Here is a 25,008-nt window from a genome sequence, read left to right on the forward strand (position 1 = left end):
ATTATCTTGAGGTGGTCTAATACGAATATGATAGGATTATTTATCGTAACATGTTGTTTCAACTTATTTATTAATTATGTCAATAATCAGGCACGTGGCTTTTGTATCATAAAAAATATTACCATCTCTTCGCATTAGTTACTCTAACTAGTGTATTTCTATTTTTTATTTATTAAAATTTAATTTTATCTCATGCAGCCAAAAAAAAGGGGGGAAGATAGTTAAGATGGATAAAAAGAATTGCCAAAATTCATAATTTTTCTATGATAAAACCTAGGGATGGCAATGGGGAGGGGAGGGGAGGGGACCAATCTCCCCATACCCATCCCCGATATTTTGTTATGTCCCCGTCCCCTCCCCGTCCCCGTCAGAATTACTTAAGTGAATCCCCATCCCCTCCCCGAATACTAACAGGGGATCCCCGAGGGTCCCCGGTCCCCGAATAATTAATAGTCTAATACATTTTTTTTTTCGATTTTAAATTAATCATATTAAAATAAAAAATTCAGATAAAAATAAAGTTCAAAATATATCTTGCATTAATATTGATCCATTTCAAAGTCACATTCAAAAATATAAATTATTAAAATAATTATCTTTGTCAATGACTCAATCTTCATAATCCTACAATAAAAAGAAAAAAAATTATTTTTATATCGACAATAAAATAAATGTAGATACTTAATTAATATTTTTAATAAAACTATTTACCTCCTGCTCCTCCAGTTCTTCCTCGAGAAATGTGGCAAATTGAGAGCTAACCTCAGATTTCAAACCTAAAACAATGAAAATGATATAAGTAACGTAACTTATAAGCGCAAATATTAATAACTGTATAATATAATTACAATGTAAAATAAACTCATACTGCTATTGTAAGCTCGTAACCAACTTTGACAGCATATTAAGGCCTCCAATGTGCTTGGATGAAGTTTGTTACGGTGTGAGCTCACAACTCTACCACCGGTGCTAAAAGCTGATTCAGAAGCAACTGTTGTAATTGGAATTGCCAAAATATCTCTAGCAATTCGAGCTAATGTAGGATACGAATTAGGATTAGAACTGTTGTAAATTATAATTAGGCAGCTCTCTCCTGTATCATTGTGGTTTGGATTAAAAATTTAAGACTTTAATTAGTTAATTAAGTTTAAAAGTTTAATAATATAACTATTTTAATATTTATTATTTTTAACAATATTTATAATTTTGTTATTTATTTATTAGTAATTTTAAAAATAAAAATAAAATTAAAAATTAAAATGGGGAAATGGGTAGGGGATGGGGATTCCACCTCATCCCCGTCCCCTCCCCGAATAAAAAATTGGGTAAAAAATTTTCCCCGTCCCCTCCCCGAATAAAAAATTGGGTATAAAATTATCCCCGTACCCTCCCCGAATGGGGAAAATCCCCGAGGGTACCCGTCCCCGTGGGGATTTTTGCCATCCCTAATAAAACCTCTCTATAATGATACTTTATGTAGGAATAACCTCCATATAATCAAAAATAATTCTGATTTCAATTTGGACTAATTATAAATAAAACATAAATTCCACATTATAATAAATTGTAACTTTTCTAGAATGTGTACATAACAAATTACTAGGCATAAAATTGTAATTTGATTTGGGTAAATTTCACATTATCTACTTGTGAAATGTCAACTTATCCTCATATCTGTTTAAAAGACACAAAAAAATAATGGGGTTTAGGTTGAAAATCTTTTTATCTTATTTATAAAAGTAGGGTTAGTTCAGATTTACAATAATTTAGAAAATATTTAGAAGATTGTCATTTTATCAGAAGATAATTCAAAATTAACTTCTTCTTTTTTTTTACTTTTTAAATTGTTGAATAGAGGGCTTTGGAATTGGAACCACGTAAAATCAGTTTTAAAATTAGGAATGCTAGAATTATGAGAGTAAAAATAATAAAATAAATAAAAATACAAACATTAAAAAGTATGAAAATCATTATTTTAGGCCCATGGCCTTATCTCCAAATTAGGCCCAATCGTTTTTATGATGCTTTTTGGAGGTCCATACCCGGCCCAAATTATTCGTGGGCCCCGCGGGAATTTATGCCATCCCAAAAAACAGAGAAGCTCCGTCCAAAGTGCAGTCCGCCAACTGCCAAGTGATAATGGGCGCCATGACAAGCATATAATCCAGCGACGAAATCTTCACTGCTTACCATAAATAAATTATAGTAACAATAATTCAACACGTCTCTTTTGCTTATCTCGATCTGATCGATAAACATTTTCGTAAAAAAAAAAAGAATAATAAACAACAAATGATTCAATTGCGATTTTTGAAATCCCCTTTGCTTTCCTCCTCCAACATTCTTTCCAATTTTTCTCCGAAACCCAGAACCGGAACCCTTCTTCCTCATCCCGTCACCAAGTTTAAGCCTCTTTCTCAAATGGATTCTTATTCTACCACTACGACATCGTCTTCTTCTTCTTCATCGAAGCTGCTGTTTCGCCAGACGTTTGAGAAGGAATCCTCCACCTACACTTACCTTCTTGCTGACGTCAATCATCCCGATAAACCAGCTCTGGTTAGTCTCTCTTGTTTGTAAAGATTTTGCGTTCAATGGGGGCTGTTTTGGGAATTTTTTTATTTTGTAAGTGCTTTTTTTTTTCTTTCTGAAAGCACTTTGTTCATAAGTGCTTTTTCTGGAAGTACCTTTTTTTTTTTATGAGTGCTTTGCACACGCGTGTTTTATAGAAAGATCTTTAATAGTGTGGTCGGAGTTTTGTGATTATCTTTTGGGATTGTGTTAAGGGGCGGACCTACAAGAAAAAATCGTATACCCCTTATTTTTTTTACTAATTTAGTAAAATAATATATTTTTTATTTTATTTTTATATAGGTTGCTAACTTAATTATACTTATATTTTTATTAATTTATTATAACAATAAGATTTTTATTTTATATTCAAATACGTCCTTACTGAATTATTTTTATATTTTCATCAATGTAATATAATAATAAAATTTTTATTTTTTATTCAAATATGTTCCTAATTCAAGGCAAATGCTATGTTATAATTAATGTAACATACACACTCAATAACAACCACACAAATTATGTGAGTTTATTATTTGTGTGGTTGTTGTTGAGTGTGTATGTTACATTAATTGTAACATAGGGGCTCCCCTAATTCAATTATCTTTATATTTTTATTAATTTTATATAACAATAAAATTTTTATTTTATTTACAAAATTTTTTTAATTTATTTATATTATTTTCAATTAAAATTAGTGACTTATTTTATAAAATAATTAAGTTATATATTTATTGAATAGATTGAAAACATTTGGGAGCTAAAATTTTATTATTGCCTTGATTTATTTTTAAAAACTTCTAATTAAAAAAAAATCAATGTAATATAATATCTTCACTAATATTAAAAGTACTTATAAAAACAAAATATAGTAACAACTATCAATATTTTTCATAAAATTTTATATGAATTTTTACATTTTATTTATTAGTTATATTAAATAAGAGGACGAGTTAGAAAATAAAATTTGAGTATTTTAAGAAACTTTTGATAGAAGAATCATGAACATCTAATTTTTTAAAGGGAGATAGAGCGCTTGACAAAGAAATAGTTGCACCCAAACACTTTTTTGTTTCATTGAATTTAGTTTATTATTGAAACTTTTAATTAATAATACTTTCATAATTTGAAAAGATGAATAAATTTTAATTGTTTAAATTATTAAGTTTGATAATTTAGTACTTTATTGCAAATGTAAAAGTTTTACTTATTATTTTTAATTGATTGTAATTACATGTATTGATCTATTTTAATTTTAAATTTTAAATTGATTTTTTAATCCTCATATAATTACATGTTATTATAGGTTGCAATGTCATATTTATATATTGAAAAATAATATTTTCATATTTAAGTTGTCTTTTATTTTTTATTCTTTTTTTATAATTATTTTTGTTTATAATACATTTTTAGAGGGACAAGGTTCTTAGTGTTCCTCCTTATTTAATGTACTTATTTCTACATATAAATTTTTATGTTCACTTCAAAATATAAATTTTAAAATTTAGTCTAGGTAATATTAAGTCCTAGGTCCGCCCCTGATTGTGTTGAAATAGACAATTAGATTTTTGAGACAAAAAAGGCTTCAAAATCCCGTCTTGGGAAAAATAGTTTTAAGTGCTTTTTGTAGAAGCACTTTCAAATTCTGAATTTTTGGCTTACCCTTATGCTAGAATCTTGAAATGATGGCATTTCATAAAACCATTTGATTAGTTTAATTTCATGCAGTGAAAATGCAAATCCATAACTTGAATCCCCTTTAACATTCATTTTTATGCTAATGTTCATATTGAAATGCCTTTGAAATGTATGTTTGTATTGGAAGTTGATTGACCCTGTCGACAAGACCGTTGATAGAGACCTGAATGTTATTAAAGAACTGGGATTGAAGCTTGCATATGCCATGAACACCCATGTACATGCTGATCATGTCACTGGAACGGGTCTCATTAAGGTTTGTTAGTATTCATTTTCTACCATTGCTTGTGAATCTGATGTCTTATTTTTACATGGCTTAATTGGTGCTTGTTTATGTACTTGTTTGCTGCAGAGTAAGGTTCCGGGAGTGAAATCTATTATATCAAAAGCAAGTGGTTCCAAGGCTGATCTTCATGTTGAACATGGGGATAAAGTCTCTTTCGGTGATCTCTTCCTTGAGGTATGTATAGTTGGTGGCTTCCAAGCTGCACTAAGCAAATCTTAAAATTTATTTCTTATGGGGATAAGGTTACTAGCCTGATATGATGTCCTGTTTGCACCAATCTGTCACAAAAGCAATAGTTTCCTTTAGGTTTCTTTCCAGTAGGAGCTCAACAGAGTGAATGACAAAGCAGATATGGTTGTGATGATGTCTGGAGGAAAGCATAGATTGAGGCATCAGTTGATAATTGCCTAAAGTAATGGCAAAAAACGATGACAAAAAGGCCTCTCTGCATCAGAAAGTTTCTCAGAAATAAAATTATTGTACAAGTTCATTCCTCTGTCTGGACTTTATTCTAATATGATTACCTAGTTTTGCTGCAGATATGATCTGCTGAGTGTTTTCAGACCTTTAGAAAATGTGATACGCAGAATGGTGTGGATCTCTGATCTGGATTTCTGATGATTAAAATATTGAGTCCGCAGAGCAAGAAATCACTTTTCTGGATATCTGTTTGCTAAGTAGTTATCAAACTTATTTCATTGAAGATGGCATATGAATGATAGAAGTTTTATGTTTCTGTGAAGAACAATCATTGAAATTAAATTTGTAAACTACAGGTCGCTGTATATGACATTACTTATAGATTTAGTTTTCTGCAAATTTTGCTGCTTGCTAAATCAAATGTAGCTGTGCAGGTTCGTGCTACTCCTGGCCATACGTTGGGTTGTGTTACCTATGTTTCTGGTGAAGGACCTGATCAGCCTCAACCAAGGATGGCATTCACTGGAGATGCCTTACTGATACGTGGATGCGGGAGGACTGATTTTCAGGTATTGGGTCTTAAAACTACTTGATCAGGAAATGAAAATCTTTTCAGATAATTATTCATAAATGTTCAATTATCAGAATCTCACATAGAGCTGAAATTTTTTTAAGACAATAACTGCATCCTGTTTTAGTCAAAGAATAATGGCTGTGCCGTGTGAGTTGGCACATCTTTCCTATCAATTCTGGAAAGAATAATGGTTGTGCCGTGTGAGTTGGCACATCTTTCCTATCAATTCTGGATCATCCTAAGATTTTATGAAGTGTTCTAATTTTTATATCTTCTGTTTGGTAGCTCATGGATAATAAACTAATGGCTTTTTTTCATAAAAGGATGTGGAATAAACCACTGTGGTGAGTTGTTTTGACAGAATGCAACTCTTTTAAAAGGGGATGATTCAGGTTTTTACAGTGGTGTTTTATATTGTTTAACTCCTTCATAAGCATTCAAGTACCATCTGTAGGTTAGTTTGAAACCATGAGAAAACAACACACTTTATAGTTGTAATATTTTGTTTCTCTTCAGCTGATCCATCTTTATCTTTCCATTTTGGTGATTGATTTTGAAAAGATGTTTCTTCTTTGGGATGATGTTCATTACATTATCAAGCTTCCCTAGTGATTGATAATTTTATCCCATAGTGGCAAATTTATTATTGTTATATATTATCCTGTGTATTCAAACCATTTGGAATACCTACCTGTGATATTTCATTCCACAAGTTTCTTGACTATCATAGATTTTAGGTTCTAACAATACTCTCCCATAAGAAAGTTTTGGGGGATTTTGGGGTATCAGGAAAGGGAAGAAAGGGCTTATGTGGTTTTCATTGCTTCTTTAACATCTTATAAATGATGGAAGGTGTGCATATTTATTATTCTTTTGTTTTTAACTCAGACAGAACACCTTCATGCTTTTTTCTCTTCATCTTTAATGAATGCTTTATATGTGGCAAAGATTTAATACTTGTTACTTTCTTGAAGGGTGGAAGTTCAAGTCAGCTCTACAAGTCAGTGCATTCACAGGCAAGGACATGGGGTTCTGTGAAAAAAAGAACAAGAGTGAAAAAAAAAAAGAATTTAATACTTCAAGCCTTCTGTTAATTGTTACTAACTTTTTTCTTGTGTTTCTAGATATTTACTTTGCCGAAGGACACATTAATCTACCCGGCTCATGATTACAAGGGATTCACAGTGAGTTAACAGTCAATGTTGCATCTTTTATTTATATTTGAAATAGTCCAATAACGCGTAAAAGTTGCTTATACTATACTGATATGAATTTCAGGTAAGCACAGTGGGAGAGGAGATTCAGTACAATCCTCGCCTAACGAAAGATGAGGTACTTGTTTGGCTAATGTTGAATTCTTTTATTTCTATGGATTACTCGTGATTGCATTATCAACTAACTGTTAGAGCCCTTCTAATTGGGAGGTGGATTGTCATTGCTTTTTCCTTAAAAGAGTTTCGGTTAGATTTTCATTTTGGGTATTCTTTTTATGACAATACTTTTCACAACATTTTGCAGGAAACATTCAAATCCATAATGGAAAGTGAGTATATGCAAATTACATGTTGAGTTTGATTTATCTTATATTTAGTTGTAGTCCTTTCTTAATCTGTAAAACAACTAACAACTGGGACAAATTTTTTCACTGACAGATTTAAACCTGTCATATCCAAAGATGATAGACATAGCAGTTCCGGCAAATTTGGTTTGTGGAATGCAAGATCTGACCTCCAAAGCCTGATGAGCTTCCTTGGGCGACGCCCAAATGGTGATAACCTCGGTACCTGCTGTTCAAGTTACTCTGTACAAATGATATACAATGGCTCTTAATTGGGATAATACAAAACAATAACAAAGAAAAAGTTGTTAAGCACCTACATAATGTATGGATCAGTGAAATGATGAAAATAAGATATAATTGAATATCTTTGTGGGTTGGTGTTGAATGTCATAATTGTCCTGGAATCTCTGTTGTAGGAATTGCCTTGGAATTGTTGGATAAGGTTTGAGCACTGGAATTTTGATGCGTGAATCCCTTGGCTGGAAAAATTTAGATTGAAATATATCTGGCTCATTCGTCCCAATAGAGACAAATTCATGTACTTTTAATACTATGAAGCATTTGAGGTCCATGGTTGAGTGCAGCACATGAATAGCAGGTCCCTACCATGTGTTGGATCCAATCCCATTTCCCAATCCTGCCTTCTTTGGCAAATCTATTAATTCAACTAGCACAAGGCCAACTAGATTACTTCACTCCTTTGTCCTAGGAGACTGATTATTTTAATTTTTTTATACAATAATTCTCTTCAAAATATGGCAATATTTTCTTTAAAAGCATGCAATAATTTTACCTAATTTTCATCTAAGGTCCTTTTTTTTTGCGTCGGCCTTAGGCCGCAAGTTTTAAAGTTAAAAAATAGTATGTAATCATATACTTTCGCAACTAACAAGATCTCATTGTGAAAGATTTTTATTCTCAAAAGTGAATATTTCAAATGGGTCTAACACAAATGCTAAACTCAATAATCTTATCCAAAGTTTTGATAGCAATTTTTGCCATGGATGAATAATCAAAGCCAAGGTAACTCCAATAAACAAAATATTTCTTGTGTTTGTATAACAATAAAGTTGATTTTCTTACAAAAATTGGAAAATAGACTAAGGTTGGACTTCCATTCTAAATTTCAAATCACCGGATTGATTTATAGAAAATTTGGTATATTTGTGATTATCAATACCAAGAAATTTATACAAATAAAATTTTCATGTAATAATAAAAAAAATCAATATTTATTACTTAAATTTATTAAGGATTTCATTTTGATGGAAAAAGAAACTACATTTTTAAAAATTGCTCTTAATATGCTACGTTTACAAATTCCAAAATACATCAACATTAATATCAAAATTTTTAATAAATTTGTCAAAAAAATTGTTTAAAATGTATACAAATAAATTTCTAAAATTTATTAAAAAAAATGTTCGTTACAACGTTTTTGGTGAATTTTGAGATTAACCATTTAGATTTCAATTTTTTTTAACAATATTTTATAATAATAGGAGAAAAGGAAAAGGGATACTCTTATTTTAGAAAGAATAATGAATGGCCACACAAATTCTTTTTGAGATGCACAAAATTATAATCTTTTTTTTTTTTTTTTGGGGACAAGTCTTCGGCAATCTGTATGACTTATTCATGAATGTGAAAAGAGTCATTATGTTCCAAACTACGTGATCATTTCATCAAATCATGGATGTTATTAGTAGTTTTTCCTGAAGAATTTAATTTGCCAAACAAAATCTAATAACAAAACCAACAATAAAAACTACAATAATACAATAAAACCTCTCTATAGTTATAATTTTGAAACCAACTAATTTTATTATTATGAACAGACTATAACTCAACAGATATATAGTCACAAAATTATATTTTTGACTTAACTATCCTTAATGTAAATAATATGCACTACATTAATAATTAGTGTTAAATTTAACGTATAGACATTGATGAAAAAGATAGGCATAATTTTAAAAACCAGTCCATACATTTATGTACCGTTGGGAGTACGTGAGTTATTTAAAAAATTTAAACGTTTTCATTCTCTTTTATGTTTCTCTCTTAATATAAATTTTATAACTACTATACAATAATTTGATAACAATTATAAAAAAATAACTTATTGTCTCAAACAATTTTAGAAAAAATATGTTCTCAATTTTAAACTTTAACCGTAAAACATTTATATATTTTTTGTAATATATAAATAATTATTTCTATACAGAATCAAATTTCTTAAAAGGAGATCTAGGCAAATTTTAATTTATTATAATATAACAATTTATTCTTACGTATAATCCGCTGGATTGAAATTGTAATTATTTATAACCACATTAAGATTATTTAAAAACTATTCAGATATTTTACTCTTGACGTGTGCGCAAATAATGAAGTTAAAATGGCAATAGACATCACCATCAGCAAATGATCGTACGAATTGTTATATGCTTCAACAGCGTCACACGGAAATTACAGGACAGCTTCTTGTTCTCTGGCCTCCTCTAATAACGAAAACTTCATTGACTTTTGCGTCTTCTCTTTTGCCAAATCCAAAGATCCCAATTCATCCCATCAATCAAGATCATGAGTGAAGATGACAAAAACAGAGCCGTTGTTGTTGGTCATCAACACCACCATCACCACCACGATCAGCAGTCACCACCACCGCCACCGCAACCACCGTCCCAATTCACCCCACCGGTCATCACCATGAGTGAAGACGACAAAAACAGAGCCGCTGTTGTCGGTCATCAACACCATCATCATCACCCTGATCAACGGTCACCACCCCCACCACCCCAGTACGGTACGTTTCAAGGCGTAGCCAATTACCCTCCGCCGCAGCCACCGGCAATTGGGTTCCCTCAGCCCGTGCCCCCACCTGGCGTTTCCGGCCAAACCTCTTCACATCTCCACCACCACCATCATTCTCCTTACTACCCCCAAGGCTACCAAACTGTTCCAGGTGAAAATGCGACCATTTTGGCGAATATTTGATCCATCGATTTGTATTTAAACAAAGTGTAGGGGTGGTCGATGATATTTACCATTTTTTATTTATTTATTTATAGGTTATGCCGTAGCTGAAGGGAGACCAGTGAGAGAGCGTCGCCTTCCTTGCTGTGGTCTTGGTGTTGGCTGGTGCTTGTAAGTAGTTGTTGCTATTTTTTTAAACTTTTTGTATATCAACTCGATAACAATGTAATACTGGGGATCCAAATGACTATCCCTGTATTTGGGTTCCATTGTGGCTGCTTATGTGTAACTGTTACGTCATGTTAGTCATTAAGTGTTTATTAATTTTTCATGAATTATAGTTTCACCCGTTCCTGATCAACATTAATAACTAATATGCTGTAGCAGTGATATAAAATGCCACATCAATTGAGAAGCAAACGTTGGGATAATGGTTGAGATCCTATGGCATTACTCTTTTGATGATCCATTCATTTAATGCTCTTTTTTTTTTTTTTAAATGAAGGTTTATTTTGGGTTTCTTCCTTGGTGCCATCCCATGGTATGTTGGGTTATTTGTGCTGATGTGTGCAAGGATTGACATCCGAGAGAAGCCTGGATATATTGCTTGCACCATTGCTGTGAGTCACTCTAAACATAATTTACTTTTGAGTTTTAAAAATGGTTGTATATTTCGATCACTGCTATCACCGAAGTCTCTATCATAATTACGTTGTTACTTACCACACAAATTTTCGTAATTTTTTGTTTGTAGTGAGAGTTCGGAGTTAAGTGTCGAAAGGGTGTTCTTATTCTGTTGTGAAATTGGCGGAGATGGTTACTTATTCCACTTCGTGATAAAATCGTTGGTGATTGCTATGCTGGAGATGAAAATTTAAGTATTGAAAATTTGTGTTAGATCGATACGATCAAATAACCTTTCCTTTCTTAGAACAACGACGTCATAGATACCAACATGTTTGTGTTTATCATTCATTTGGGTTCTCTGTACATTCCTATTCCTTAGAGTAAAAGTATCAGTCTTGCCAGGTTGTTTTTACCGTTGCATGGTTCTGATCAAAGTTATTTTAATGGAACACTTGATCAACTTCTCCCAGTTTTAAATAACGGAACCTGAATATCTTTTCAATTGATCTTACTTGCTTGTATGCTCGTACCCAACAATAGGAAATGCAGAATTTAGTACTGTGGATTTTTTCAGCTCGTGGCTGGAGGCAGTTTTCAGCTTTTTTGTCTGTAAATTATTCCATTATGTATTTAGACAGAGATCATTAATTTGAACTGCTAGAGTTCTTTTTCTATTATTTTTAACGTGCTCCAGTAAACAGCTGTTGACTTCCAAAACCATTTTTCATGATTGTGTAAGTCTACTGTCCTTTTTGCTAATACGTTATCATAAAATCCTTCAGTTACAGAGAGGGAGGAGATATTGGGAGGGGTGGGGTAAGGAGTGAGATGAAGCTTGAAAATATTTGCTAATTTGTTCAAGCCTAGGTTCAGGCTTAGCTTGTTTATAGTTCTGTAAAGGCCAATGGAAATTAGGTTTAGAATTCTGGGGTTTTGTTTGCAATAAGTTTTCTGTGAATAGTTGTTATACCGGGAGGTGCATACTTGAGTGTAAAACTTCAGTTATCAAGAATATTTTCCTTCATTTTCTAATCGATTTGTCGCTTTTTCCGATTTTTGTTAAATGGCCTTGTAGCTTATGTTTTCGAGCCATGTTTGATGCACATATTTCAAATTTGAATGACAGAAGATCTGCAAGATCTTTTCATCTTTGTTTTGTGGAACCTCCATTTCTTTTAGCCTCAATTCTTGCCCTACGCTACTATAACAGGTGTTTTCTGGCCTTCCTCTTGCAATGAAGTTTGACTATGTTAGCTCTGTGCTCGTCTTTTGTGCCATTTCTGCTTCAATGTGATGAGTTCTGTCAATTTATTCTTACGCTTGTTTCATGCAACAGACGTTCTTAAAATTTTTGAACGGTGAAGGAAACTTCACTGTCAGTATCATAAATACGCTCCTGCAAAACGATTGTGGGTTTGAACCTGTAATGTAATTAACTGGTGGTGAGAGTGCAAACAGTTTACAAGTTTATGATGTCTCACATCTCATCCAATTTGCGACATGCTAATCCTGCATCAGAGTGTCTTCATGTTTTTTTTAGTCAACTAATGGCATTTTATATGATCTTGAGAAAATATACCTCCGTTTTCCCCGTCTCTTTCCTTCTTGAACCGACGGAATTGCTTTAAGTGGTATTTAATGCTGCTGAATATTGGTGACAGATGCAGAAGCAAAGTTACCTCAATTAGCATAGCAAGTTTCATGGGTGTGAGATATGTCATCTAAAGTTGTACCCTGTCCGAAACAATTCTCCTTGCATTAGCTAGCTCTTGTTTTCTGGCCTAGTAGTAATATTACCTAAAGTTGTACCTTGTCTTAAACAGTTCTACTTTTTTTTTTTTCCCCCCTCTATGAAGTTTGGGGTGCATTCTATAATATTTAGAGTTGCCCCAAATGGAGAGCTACCATGTTTCTTCATCTACACTGCTTAGCTATTTCTCTAACACAATGCAATTTTTGCAGGCTGTTCTTGCTACAATTGCAATTATTCTTGGTGTAACAAAGGGAGCCGATGAGTGGTAGTTGTACAGGTGAAAAATGGATATACTCATCTCTGAAGTCCTGAACTGTATCTGGGGTTTTAAACATTGTGTGAAATCGTGAAAGATCTAGTAAGTCCTTGAATGTTAATTATGGTTAACGGTACTCAACAGAACTGCAGAGACTACAGTGCCATTTGTTAGTGATAATCTTGTTTATTGATGGAGTTCTTTGTATTATAAGAGAAGAATATTTCAGTATGTGCTTGACTTGTTAAATTATGGAATTATGATCATTTCTTAATTATATGTATGTTTTTGCAAATCATGTGGTACTAAGATAGTGTTTTGATTATGATATAATTGCTTAGGGTTAGGGTTTGAGCTCGACACTTGTACGAAGAATTGCAGCTACAGATGAATCATGATTTTATATTATAAACTGTGCAGAAAATGCTGTGAAAATCAATTGGTCCCGTATAGAAATGTATAGTAGTCTTATTAATTTGGGGAACTGAATTATTAAGTGAAACTATGTCGCTGTATTTCAAATGTATCTATTCTCAATTGATACACAAAGTTCACTTGCTTTATTGTGTTTACTTTTCGGATTACGGAATCAGAATCCGAAATTGATAACATTGTTTTCTCTACAAAATAAAGACGAGAATTAGAATTGGAATCATAGGGTCCATACCAATTTGAGAATGAGAAATGAGAATCTCATTTCTAAAATTGATCATTTTGTTCTAATTAAAATTATAATATGTTGAAAATATCCTCATTTGAATTAAAAATTAAAAATAGCATAAAAGAAAAACGATCGAGCTCGTCACTGCCAAAGCTCCCTCACCGTCATCGATCGTGGCCTGTGGAGTAGCAGTTGGTCACTAGTCGTCGCGTCAGTGGCAGCAGCAGTCGTGGGCAACAATCGTCACGTCGTAGAAGTCAAACAACCACCAGGAGCAGTCGTCGTGAACTGATGATGATGATGCCGATGATGATGATGTTGCTTCTAATCTGATGATGCTGATTATTATTATTATTGATAAAAGTTTTTATAATTAATGAATATATTAATGTTAATAATAATAATAATAATTTTTGATAAATAATCATAATAATTAAAATATAAAATGATAATTATGACTAGTAATTTGTAACAATTTAACTTATTTCGTTTTTTATTTCAATAAAAAGTAAACATATTAGTGGCAATTTAGTTCATTTCGAATCCGATTCCTATAGTTCAAGTAAATAATTTTTTGTGATTTTCATTTCACATTCTTATTCCAACCCGTTTTCATTCTCGTTTAATAAATGTACCATAAAAGTTAGCACTACTAGCATGTCATTATTTACCATATCAGTCTACATCATTTCACTCAACAAAAGGATTCTATTTTACATAAAATTTCAGTCACATCATGAGAATAAAATTACGGGAGTTTGTCAATTTTTTTTTTATTAAAATCAACATATAACACTTATTCCCTATTGTTATTGTAGTACTTAATAATTTCTCCCACAACATAATTTTACAGTATACCCTTATTTTAAGTATATTTTTATTCATATTTATTGTAAATTAAAGAAATTATATAAATAGGAATTAAAATAAAAAATCAAATACTAAAAATAAAAAATATAAGTTTTGATGTGAATAAAAAATTAATAATAAGATATGCTTTTGCTATTTTTTATTTTGAACATTTTTCTTATAATAAATGTATATTTTATATTCTCAATATCAAATATCAATCAAATGATCGATAACTCTTTTTTTTTCTTTAAATTTTATTGTGCAAAGAGGTTATTGAATATTATAAAAATAATATGAGGTAAGTGGTATATGTTGATTTTAATAATAGAGATACCGGCGATCTGCTTAAATTAAGTCTAAAAGCCATCAATACTCCTAGGTTTCTCAAGTGTATAGTTTTTGAAATGGTCATTCATGTCTTCATTTGAATAATTATACCCAAATAGAATACAATTTGGTCATTGTAATCGATGGGCATAATTATCTAAAAAGGAGTTCGTGTGCCCATGAATAAACTAAAACTCTAAAAGGGACTTATATGGGCATTTATAACCTATTTGGAGCAGCTGCCCCACGTCTATAAAAGTGGAGAAATTTTATCTGAAATATAGGAGTTTCTCTCAAAACTAATTAAAAATAAAATTGTTTTATCATACAATTACCCTTAATCCTTATTATATTATGCTATATTGCTTTATTATGACTTTGTAACCAAATGGATCCTTCTGAAAAAAAAAAAAAAGAAACAAATTGGACCAAGGGTTTTGGCACCAAACCCTCAATGCAAAGCGCCGCATATAAACCCCGGTTCCCCTCCTTCACCTGCAGTGAGCCAGCTCTCCTTGGAGGAAAAATGGTTACCTTCAGGGTAAGTTTTTGATTCAATTCCTTTTCTCTTCGTTTAGAGAAATAGATTGTTGAAAACGATGACGTATTGATTTGGGTTTCTGTTCGGGGTTGCAGTTTCACCAGTACCAGGTTGTGGGAAGAGCTTTGCCCACAGAAAAGGATGAGCATCCCAAGATTTACAGAATGAAGCTCTGGGCCACCAACGAGGTTCGTGCCAAATCCAAGTTCTGGTGAGTAAGGCTTCATAATCATATCATTCATTCATTTTATTTCTTAATGTAATAATAGAACCCGGTACAATTTATTTTTATGTTTTGTTAAATTAGTAAATGCAGTATTAAATTGTCCTATCAAGAGTTCTCAAAATTGATAATGTATGGTTTAAAATCTTTTATTCTATGCACATATAGAGATTTGTTGTAGTAAGCACGATTGCCACATCTTATATTTTAGGCACCCGACTCATGTGGCAGAGTTGGTCACTTTGTAGTTGTTGTTATTGCTCTCCTGAACACTTTTCACCATTACCTGTTGCTCGGGTGTTGATTTTAAAGAATTTTTCCTGAGGCTGGAATTTCCGTAGTGATTTAATGACTTTGATTATTATCTTTCGGCTGATTTAGAATTTTTTTCTTCATGAAATGTGTCTTTTTTGTTTAGTCTCCTTTTTCGGCTGTTAACTTTTATCTTGTTGTCCTGTTTAGGTATTTCTTGAGGAAGCTGAAGAAAGTTAAGAAGAGTAATGGGCAGATGTTAGCAATCGATGAGGTATGTCTTTGCTGCATCTTGTTAAATATCACTCTTTTTTGTTTATTACTTCTTGCTATTGCATAAGTATTAGTGAAGAGGGGTCGGCACCTTCCAGTGTGCAGCTTTAGATTTCCATCTAAACAACCTTCTCTTTTGGCACTTAAATGAGTGGGTGTATTTGATTTGGTATTGATAATATCAGAATGCATGAAAATTCAGTGAGCATGTTACAAGTGCACGACTTCATATGACCTTAATTCTCTTGTTGAATAGCACAAGCAAATGAAGTTTGGATGCAAATAAAGAGTGTGAATATCTTATATATGAGTGTTTCAACTCCTGGTTTAACATTTTTGACATGTTTAAATGCAATTCTTACAATTTAAATGAATGATAGTTTCATAGTGTTTGTGCTGAGATTACTTGTCTAGTGAGTTGAGGTTGCTGCTTCTTTAAAATTTTTATGCATGGTTTTGTTCAAATTAATTCAATATTTGGGGACCGCAGAAGTTTTTCTTGATAGACTGGATGGATATAAGAGGGATCATTTTTTGAGATTTCTTTAACTTGATTTGTGACTTTGGCATGGCATCTGCAAGAACTTTCTGTTTTAGCTTCAGGTAATAATTTTCATGGTATTCTTTGGGCAGTAAAGTTTTAAAGGCATTAAATTTTGAGTTATTCAATCTAAGTGAGAGTTAATATATGCTTTCATGTGAACCGAAGAAGATGACATGCATTGTAGAAAAGTTAAAAAACTTAACATGTCTCTTAATGAAAGGTTTCCCAATTTGCATAGGTAGTTGCATACTTGGAAATCAGTAATGGAGTTTTTGCCGTTTCCTTTCCAAATGGAAGTAAGTCTCTTGGCTCTACTTCTTAAATGGAAATAACAGATGTACGACCATTCTATTTTTTGTTATTATTGAAACGTGATGGCTATTAGTTGTGTCTACCTGTGCTGGTCTTCGAATCAAAGGTTTTATGTGCACTTTAACAGTCACTCTGAGGAATTATATTATTGCACCATTGCAGCATCCCATATGTCAACATGTTGCTACAACTTCTTTATGATTTGTAGTATATATTTAGCATATAATCCTTAGAAGGTGTATGAGTATGTCGCTCTTTTTTAATTTATATGGTGGATTTTTAAGTGCTCTGCTTTATGCTTTATGATAAGATTATCTTTGTCTAATTTCTTTAATTTGTACTGCAGATTTTTGAGAAGAATCCTACCAAAATTAAGAACTATGGAATCTGGTTGCGATATCAAAGCCGAACTGGGTATCACAATATGTACAAGGAATATCGAGACATTACTCTTAACGGTGCTGTTGAGCAAATGTACACTGAGATGGCTTCTCGTCACCGAGTACGGTCTCCATGCATTCAGATCATCAGGACAGCCACAATACCAGCCAAGCTCTGCAAGAGAGAAAGCACAAAGCAGTTCCATAACTCCAAAATCAAGTTCCCTTTAGTGTTCAAGAAAGTTAGGCCCCCCACGAGGAAGCTCAAGACCACATATAAGGCGTCAAGGCCCAACTTGTTCATGTAACCTCCTTAAATGGGCGTCAGTGCTTTGCATTTTGCATTCTCTTTTTCCGGCACAATACGACTGTCTTTTTTAGTTTTTCATACCATTTCTTTTACAAGTATGGTTTCAGAATCTGATTAGAAACCTCTGTTGAATTGTTCTTAACTTATGAAGTTGCTCACCTTCTTTTGAAAAAGCTGTGACATTCTTTTCATCTTTTGTTCTATTTCTTCAAGTGAAAGGAAATTTTGAGTAAGTTTTGTGTAGCTACTCGTATAAAGTTTCTATATTGGGGCTTGTAAAGCTTACTATTTTCATCTATTTATTTTGGTGGCATTTTTTTTTTGTTTGAAATTTTAATAGATTTGAATTAATCTGAATTATGAATAAAACTGAATATCTGAATTTGAATGATATGTTTTTTTTTTTTTGTCTAAATTGCTTTTATTTGAATTGTTAAACAAATAATAAACATCATAAAAAATATAAATGAGATAATAGATTATCATAACATAAATTATATTCAATTGAATACGACTTTTTAGTGTTTTAAATTAGTATATGTTAATCAATTTTATTGTAGTTAATGATATTTTTATATGAAAAATTATGAAGATAAATAATTTTAATATGAAGAAAATTAAAAATTAAAAATTAAAAATAATAGTGTACTATAAAAATTAATTAATTAGATAGAAATATCTTAGAGAATATCTTTTAAAAATATTATTAAGACTTTTTAGATTAAACAAAAAATTTAAAAATTAGCTTGATAATTGAATGACTTAGTGATTGAAAATTTTCATTAAGTTGAAAAAATAAATGGACTCAATGATTTAAATGATTAAAATTAAATTAATTAAGCTTAAAAAAAAAAAACAGCCGATTGGTACACCATAGTTTGTGACCTTGGTTATCATGTTTGAGAATCGTGGATTATATTCATGATAAAGATAAATGAAATAGGAGTAGAGATGAAGATGATAGATCCATTGCGTCTTGTCTGTATCACAAAGCAGAGTTCTAATCGTTTTGTATTTCTCTGAAAGCAGACCCCAAAATTAAGCAGAGCCATTAATCCCCATAACAGTAGAATTGAAATTCCGTATAAGCCAAGACAAAGTGGACCTACATTCGTGTGAAAGCAGAGCACATCATGCTGCTCGATTGTGCATTTACGAAAAGGCATTATATTTCCTGGCGTCATATGACAGAATACAGATCTTGTTTCTAGATGCTTGCCATTCAAATGCAGGTTTAGATTTTATTTTACAAACATTTATACTTCAAAATTCTTACTATATGAATTTTAGTTTATTTTTTAAAATTAATCGATCCCATACGGTCTAGTTCTAGAACAATGTCCACAGTTCACAGTCACATGCAAGCTTGACACGTATCGTTAACACCGCTTACTGGGGACAATGTCTTTGTCCGGGGAAATTCTGAAATCATCGATCCAGAAAACACCTAATCAAAAACACATGCAAAGGAAAACGATTTTCTCATTCGCTTGATGACTATATATACCATTCTCGTTCGTCTCTGCAAATTTAAACCCACAAAATCTGTCGGTGTGAAATGGAGTTGCCTCTGAAATCCATAGCTTTGACCATTGTTATTGTAACGGTGCTAACATGGGCATGGAGAGTGCTGAACTGGGTGTGGCTGAGGCCCAAGAAGCTGGAGAAATTCCTGAGACAGCAAGGTTTAAAAGGCAATTCTTACAGGCTTCTGTTTGGTGACTTGAAAGAAAATTTCATCGAGTTGAAGGAAGCAAAAGCCAGACCCCTCAGTTTGGATGACGATATTGCTATTCGTGTCAATCCATTCCTTCATAAACTGGTAAATGATTATGGTATGTATGTCAATCCCGGCGTGTACTCTTTTAACTTTACTCGTTCAAAAGTATATTTGTTCTGTTCTGGACTCAAATGACTCAAATACGCCACTGCTTAAAGAATTCATCCTGTCTGATGAAAGAAATTTGATTAGACTTCTGATTCAGAAGAGATGGTTCACGTAAAGATAATTCTTGAAACATAATTTTGGTGGGTTAAAACATAATTTTATTTTTACGCTTCTTTGATCAGAGAAAAAAATCGATGTTGCAGCTAAACTTCTCTCTCTCTCTTTTTTTCTTTTTAATTAAGTGGTGATACTTTACCACTCAGCCTTGACCGAGTGGCTAGAACCACTATTGTCTTGATGAGATAGGCGTGTGGGTGTAATTCAACCTGTGGATGGGCTATGCCACATGTAAAATTCCCAGAGGGCAGCGTCGTTGCTTTTGCTGAGTGTTGTCTGATTAATTCACTGTTTCAACGCCGTTAGGCTTTTACATAATCTTATGAAATCGTGCCATGTTTCTAATTGTTTACCTTATAATGGGCAAAGTTGCTTGTTAGATCTTTTCTGCTTGAAGTAAAATCAATTAGTATGAATGGTTATTCTTTGACTGATTTGTGAATAAAATCACTAAATTTTTACAGCTTAGGTATACTACCATTTTCAATGTACCATCTGCCTCTAACAAGTAACATGTGCAAATATTGGTAAAAAATTTCTGCAGGTAAGAATTCTTTCATGTGGTTTGGTCCGACACCAAGGGTGAATATTATGAATCCTGATCAAATAAAAGCGATATTTACCAGGATCAATGATTTTCAAAAAGTCAATTCAATCCCACTTGCCAGGCTGCTGATAGTTGGATTGGCTACCCTTGAGGGGGAGAAGTGGGCTAAACATAGAAAACTCATCAACCCAGCCTTCCACCAAGAGAAGCTCAAGGTTTATTAATTAACTTCTCCATTTGTTTACATATCTTTGGAAGATTCGATTTTGCCCTCATTTAGATTTCTTGCTTTTGTTACAGCTTATGTTGCCAGCATTCTACTTGAGTTGTATCGAAATAATTACAAAGTGGGAGAAGCAAATGTCTGTAGAAGGATCATCTGAGTTGGATGTATGGCCTTATCTTGCAAATTTGACAAGTGATGTGATTTCTCGAACGGCTTTTGGGAGTAGTTATGAAGAAGGAAGAAGGATTTTTCAGCTCCAGGCAGAGCTAGCTGAACTCACAATGCAGGTCTTTCGTTCAGTTCACATTCCAGGATGGAGGTATATTCACATTTCTCTTCACTGGAAACATTCATATATACATGTCATATAGGATTATTTATGATTAGGCTTTGATTAACTTTGCGGGAGTTATTTTCTTTCGCGCAAAATATTAGAAGTAGACCTAGCTGATTCGGCTCAGATATCTTGATTGTGCTAATCATAGAGTTATTCTAAGAGGCTCCAGCAGATTTCTGATTGGTAAAAAGAGGGCAAAAAAAAATTAAGGGTTTGATTAGTTTGTTTAGTTCTTGTCTTTTCAGTTGTTTCATTGCTTATATATAGGTTTTTACCTACAAAGAGAAATAGGAGAATGAAAGAAATTGACAAGGAAATCCGGGCTTCATTGATGGGAATCATCAAAAATAGGGAGAAGGCAATGAAAGCAGGGGAAGCTGCGAACGATGACTTGTTAGGCATACTGATGGAAACCAGTTTTAGAGAGATTGAAGAACATGGAAATAACAAAAATGTTGGGTTCAGCATGAACGATGTGATCGAAGAGTGTAAGCTATTTTACTTTGCCGGCCAAGAGACTACCTCTGTTTTGCTTAATTGGACGATGGTCTTATTGAGCAAGCATCAAGATTGGCAAGAACGTGCAAGGCAAGAGGTTTTGCAAGTGTTTGGCAATAATAAGCCCAACTATGATGGATTGAATCACCTCAAAATTGTAAGTACGAAGGAAATAGTATTCGATATTGATCAATTTGATCATATTAATCTCAGTTGTGTTTGTATGTATGTGACAGGTCCAGATGATACTTTACGAGGTACTCAGGCTTTATCCGCCCGTAACTGCGCTTAGTCGATCTGTTCTTAAGGAAACGAAACTCGGAAACTTGACATTACCCGCTGGGGTTCAAATTGGCTTGCCAATGATCCTAGTTCACCAGGATCCTGAACTTTGGGGTTACGATGCAGTTGAGTTTAAGCCGGAAAGGTTTGCGGAAGGAATTTCAAAGGCGGCCAAAAATCAAGTTTCATATTTCCCATTCGCATTGGGTCCTAGGATATGTGTTGGACAAAATTTTGCTCTAGTAGAAGCAAAAATGGCCATGGCAATGATTCTTCAAAACTACTCATTCGAGTTGTCTCCATCCTATGTCCATGCTCCAACGGCGGTTCCAACCCTTCATCCGGAACTGGGTACCCAATTGATTCTACGGAAACTAAGGTGCAAAAATAATTAATGCCGGCAACTATATATTGTCAATAAGATTAGCATGATGCCAATGTAGACTCTTTTATAATGAAGTTTAATGTATTTAATTTTGTATTGAGATTCAAAGCTTAGACAAGAGCTGTTTAGATTTTTAAATTGAGCTCAACACAACTCTAGTTTTATTTAGAGTAAAGATGTTTCCCCACATTGGAAAATTTTATAACGCCATGATTAGAATTACAGCATTAATGTTGTGGTAAAAAATATATTTTATAAAAGGCCAAAAGCTTGCTTAGTCCCTACATTATGAGCTTAGTGCTCATTTAATCTCTATATTTTTAAGAATACCTCAAAACGTCCTTACTATTAAATATTGACATTTATACCATTATTTTTTTAGCATGTTTTTACAATTTTACACTCTTACAGTAATGTTTCTTTTTTAGAAATTAATAAAAAATTGGATTATCAAATTAAACCCAAAAATAAAATAAAAAACAAAAAAGATATATATTAATTTTTGTGGAAGCTCATGTGTGTCCAAAAAAAAATAATTTTGTAAAAAATTAAATTATCAATTTTGTAAAAAATTAAATTATCAATTTTGTAAAAACTTAAATTATCAATTTTTTTTTAAAAATTAATATTTTAACTTCTCAGCAGAGTGTTCCACAAAAATTAATATATATATTGTTTTTATTTTATTTTTTGGTGTTAAACTAGTAATTTAATTTTTCTTTTTAATAATGTTTAAAAAAGGAACATTATTGTAATAGGGTAATATTGTAAAAATAAGTCAAAATGAACAAAAGGTAATGGCAAGGATGTCAATAATTTAATGATAGGGATGTTTTGAGATGTTTTTAAAAATATAAGGACTAAACGGACACTAACCTTAAAATATAGGAACTAAACGAACTTTTACCCTTTATAAAATTATACATAAGATAAGTGATTGGAAGATAAAACATGTAAATTAATATAAGCCAGTTAATTATTAAAACAATTAACATGATTTCTACATAATTTTAGTGAAAAATAATTTTTTCATTTACTTTAGCTAAACAATGAAATAAAAATAGTCATCAATCTAAGACCAAAAAAATTATACTAAAAACAAGTAGAATAAGTTTTACTGAATTGGTTTAAGAATAAATTCTATATTTGTCTTAAGATATTTATAAACTTTTTTTTTTCATTTTCTATCATTGTTTTTTTTTTACTACACAAGTTAACTAAGTGAAATAATTTATCTTAATGTGGATTAAACAAAAAATAAAATAAAAACATGTTCTTATATTACTAAACACATATATGACATATCAATAAAGTTAGATTTAATTTTGAGTTTTACAAGTACTTCTTGTAATTTTAACCGTGACCCCTTACTTGTATTTAGAAACTAGTTGCATTACTGATGAGGAGATTTAGAAGGATGAAAAATCATGTCATCTTACAATAAATTCAAAAAACATTAAAAGAATAGATTTCAAAATCTAATTTTGAGAATAAATTTATATAAAACATCACATTTATTACATAAGACCAAAACTATCATTATTCAATTTAAAATAGAATTAATAAATATATAAGGTAATCAATATTATAATGAGTTTTTATTTTACATTTGTAAGTTTTTTTTAATAACTCTTATATTAATTTTGTAAATTACACCTAAACTTATGTTTTATTTGTACTTAATATTGATTTATAGTTTTATATTATGTCTTTAAATTTTTATTTTGTTCACTACCAATACATTAATTTACCAATCTTATATTAATTTACTTATTTTATCTTTTATTTACATGTCTTATGTTTCATTTACGCAATTTATATTTTATTTCACACTAAATATTGATTTATAAATTATATATTACATTTGTAAGTTTTTCTTTTGTTTATCAATAATATACCAGTTTATCACTCCTATTTTAATTTGTTTGTTTTACCTTCTACTTACAAGTCTAATATTTTATTTACATAATTTATATGTTATTTCACAGTTAATATTGATTTACATGCTTTATATTAAATTTATAAGTCTTATGTTTCATTTACATAATTCATATTTGATTACATAAATTCATGACATCATCAAGTGACCTTGTACTTTATAATCGGGTGAGGCTATTTATTTATATATTCTAAAAGTTATTTTTAATCCTCTTTATTTAATAAAATTTTATATTATAAAAATGTCCTTTTATGAAATTAGTATTAAGGATTGAATAATTTTAACTTGAAACAAATATCCTTGACACACCCATGTATTATAAAATCTTAAATCACCATCATCATCTTCTTCTTCTTCTTTTTAAATCAATTTTTTTTCAATTGGAAAATTTGAAAGATTGAAGACTTCTTTGCAAATTTTTGTCATGGGTGCACGTATCCTCACTCTAATATCGTTTTCACCAAATATATTTCATTAACATCTTCGAAATAAGATTAATGGAAATTATATTTATGTAACTGATACCTCAATGATAAATTGTAGCCAATACATACTAAAAATCAAAATCACAAGAACTATGATTCAATAAAAGAAACGAAGAATTATGATTCAATAAAAGAAAAAGGGATATATAATTTATCTCAAGCCTTTAATAAGAAGAGAGAAAATTACTTTAGAAAAAGAATAATAAAACAGGAGCCCCCCAAAAAAAAAATTCAAGACTATTTTTTAGATTTATATATTTTACATAGTAAAAATTTGATTTTAAATTTTAAACGTTGTATTTGAAATAATGAGTGCGCAGGCGGACCTAAGCGGGGGTGTAGCCCGGATTAGTCCAGGAAAGTTATTTATAGCCCTTATTTTTTTATTAATTTTATATAATAATATAGTTTTATTTTTTTTCATATTTGTCCCTAATTTAACTACCCTTATGTTTTTTTTTATCAATTTTATAAAATAATACAGTTTTTATTTTATTTTCAAATATGTTCCTAATTCAATTATATTTTCTTCCCAATTGGAATTAGTGACTTATTTCATGAAATAATTAAATTATATATTTATTGAATAAATTGAAAAGATTTGGGAGCTAAAATATTATTACTGTTTTAATTTATTTATAAAAATAATTTAATTGAAAAAATGCCAATACTTACAAAAACAAAATATAGTAACAACTATATATCAACATTTCTTAACTTTTATGTGAATTTTGAGATTTTAGTTATTAGTTACATTAACCAAGAGGATAAGTTATAAGATAAAATTTAAATATTTTGAGGAGTTTTTGATAGAAAAACCGTCAACAGTAGGTTCTTTAAAAAAAAGGTAGAGTGTATGACAAAGAAACAATGATACCCAAATAACTTTATGTTAAGTTGAGTT

At 31.4% G+C, this 25,008-nt stretch overlaps 3 protein-coding genes and 1 long non-coding RNA gene across 6 annotated transcripts; 3 read left to right on the top strand and 1 right to left on the bottom strand.

The window, feature by feature from the left end:
• Positions 1–533: 533 nt before the first annotated feature.
• LOC112100036 lies at positions 534–907 on the bottom strand. The gene is made up of 3 exons (XR_002906294.1): positions 869–907; positions 712–776; positions 534–624 (listed from the first exon to the last, which is right to left on the bottom strand). It is a non-coding gene; the product is annotated as an uncharacterized LOC112100036 (long non-coding RNA).
• A 1,075-nt stretch (positions 908–1,982) lies between these two features.
• LOC18048595 (persulfide dioxygenase ETHE1 homolog, mitochondrial) lies at positions 1,983–7,474 on the top strand. Its single transcript, XM_006442225.2, has 9 exons — positions 1,983–2,559; positions 4,397–4,525; positions 4,622–4,729; positions 5,410–5,544; positions 6,524–6,565; positions 6,674–6,733; positions 6,828–6,881; positions 7,068–7,092; positions 7,202–7,474. Exons 1-9 carry the CDS (start codon positions 2,293–2,295, stop codon positions 7,288–7,290), a joined length of 909 nt encoding a protein of 302 aa, XP_006442288.1. The 5' UTR covers positions 1,983–2,292; the 3' UTR covers positions 7,291–7,474.
• A 2,052-nt stretch (positions 7,475–9,526) lies between these two features.
• On the top strand, positions 9,527–17,591 carry LOC18048596 (60S ribosomal protein L18a). Of its 3 annotated transcripts, XM_024188082.1 has the most exons (6): positions 9,527–10,078; positions 10,185–10,260; positions 10,595–10,709; positions 15,202–15,317; positions 15,792–15,855; positions 17,057–17,591. In XM_024188082.1, exons 1-6 carry the CDS (start codon positions 9,697–9,699, stop codon positions 17,396–17,398), a joined length of 1,095 nt encoding a protein of 364 aa, XP_024043850.1. In that variant the 5' UTR covers positions 9,527–9,696; the 3' UTR covers positions 17,399–17,591. The 3 variants fall into 3 exon arrangements, with proteins under 3 accessions (XP_024043850.1, XP_006442291.1, XP_006442292.1); XM_006442228.2 differs by lacking the exons at positions 15,202–15,317; positions 15,792–15,855; positions 17,057–17,591 and adding an exon at positions 12,679–13,020 and having other exon boundaries at positions 9,529–10,078; XM_006442229.2 differs by lacking the exons at positions 9,527–10,078; positions 10,185–10,260; positions 10,595–10,709 and adding an exon at positions 14,948–15,106.
• A 1,077-nt stretch (positions 17,592–18,668) lies between these two features.
• Positions 18,669–21,780, top strand: LOC18049864 (cytochrome P450 CYP72A219). Its single transcript, XM_024189246.1, has 5 exons — positions 18,669–19,235; positions 19,950–20,167; positions 20,253–20,497; positions 20,783–21,170; positions 21,250–21,780. Exons 1-5 carry the CDS (start codon positions 18,959–18,961, stop codon positions 21,688–21,690), a joined length of 1,569 nt encoding a protein of 522 aa, XP_024045014.1. The 5' UTR covers positions 18,669–18,958; the 3' UTR covers positions 21,691–21,780.
• The last annotated feature ends 3,228 nt before the right edge of the window (positions 21,781–25,008 follow it).

The sequence above is a fragment of the Citrus clementina genome, unplaced genomic scaffold (assembly GCF_000493195.1).
Source record: "Citrus clementina cultivar Clemenules unplaced genomic scaffold, Citrus_clementina_v1.0 scaffold_3, whole genome shotgun sequence".
In the NCBI taxonomy this organism is placed as follows: domain Eukaryota; kingdom Viridiplantae; phylum Streptophyta; class Magnoliopsida; order Sapindales; family Rutaceae; genus Citrus; species Citrus x clementina.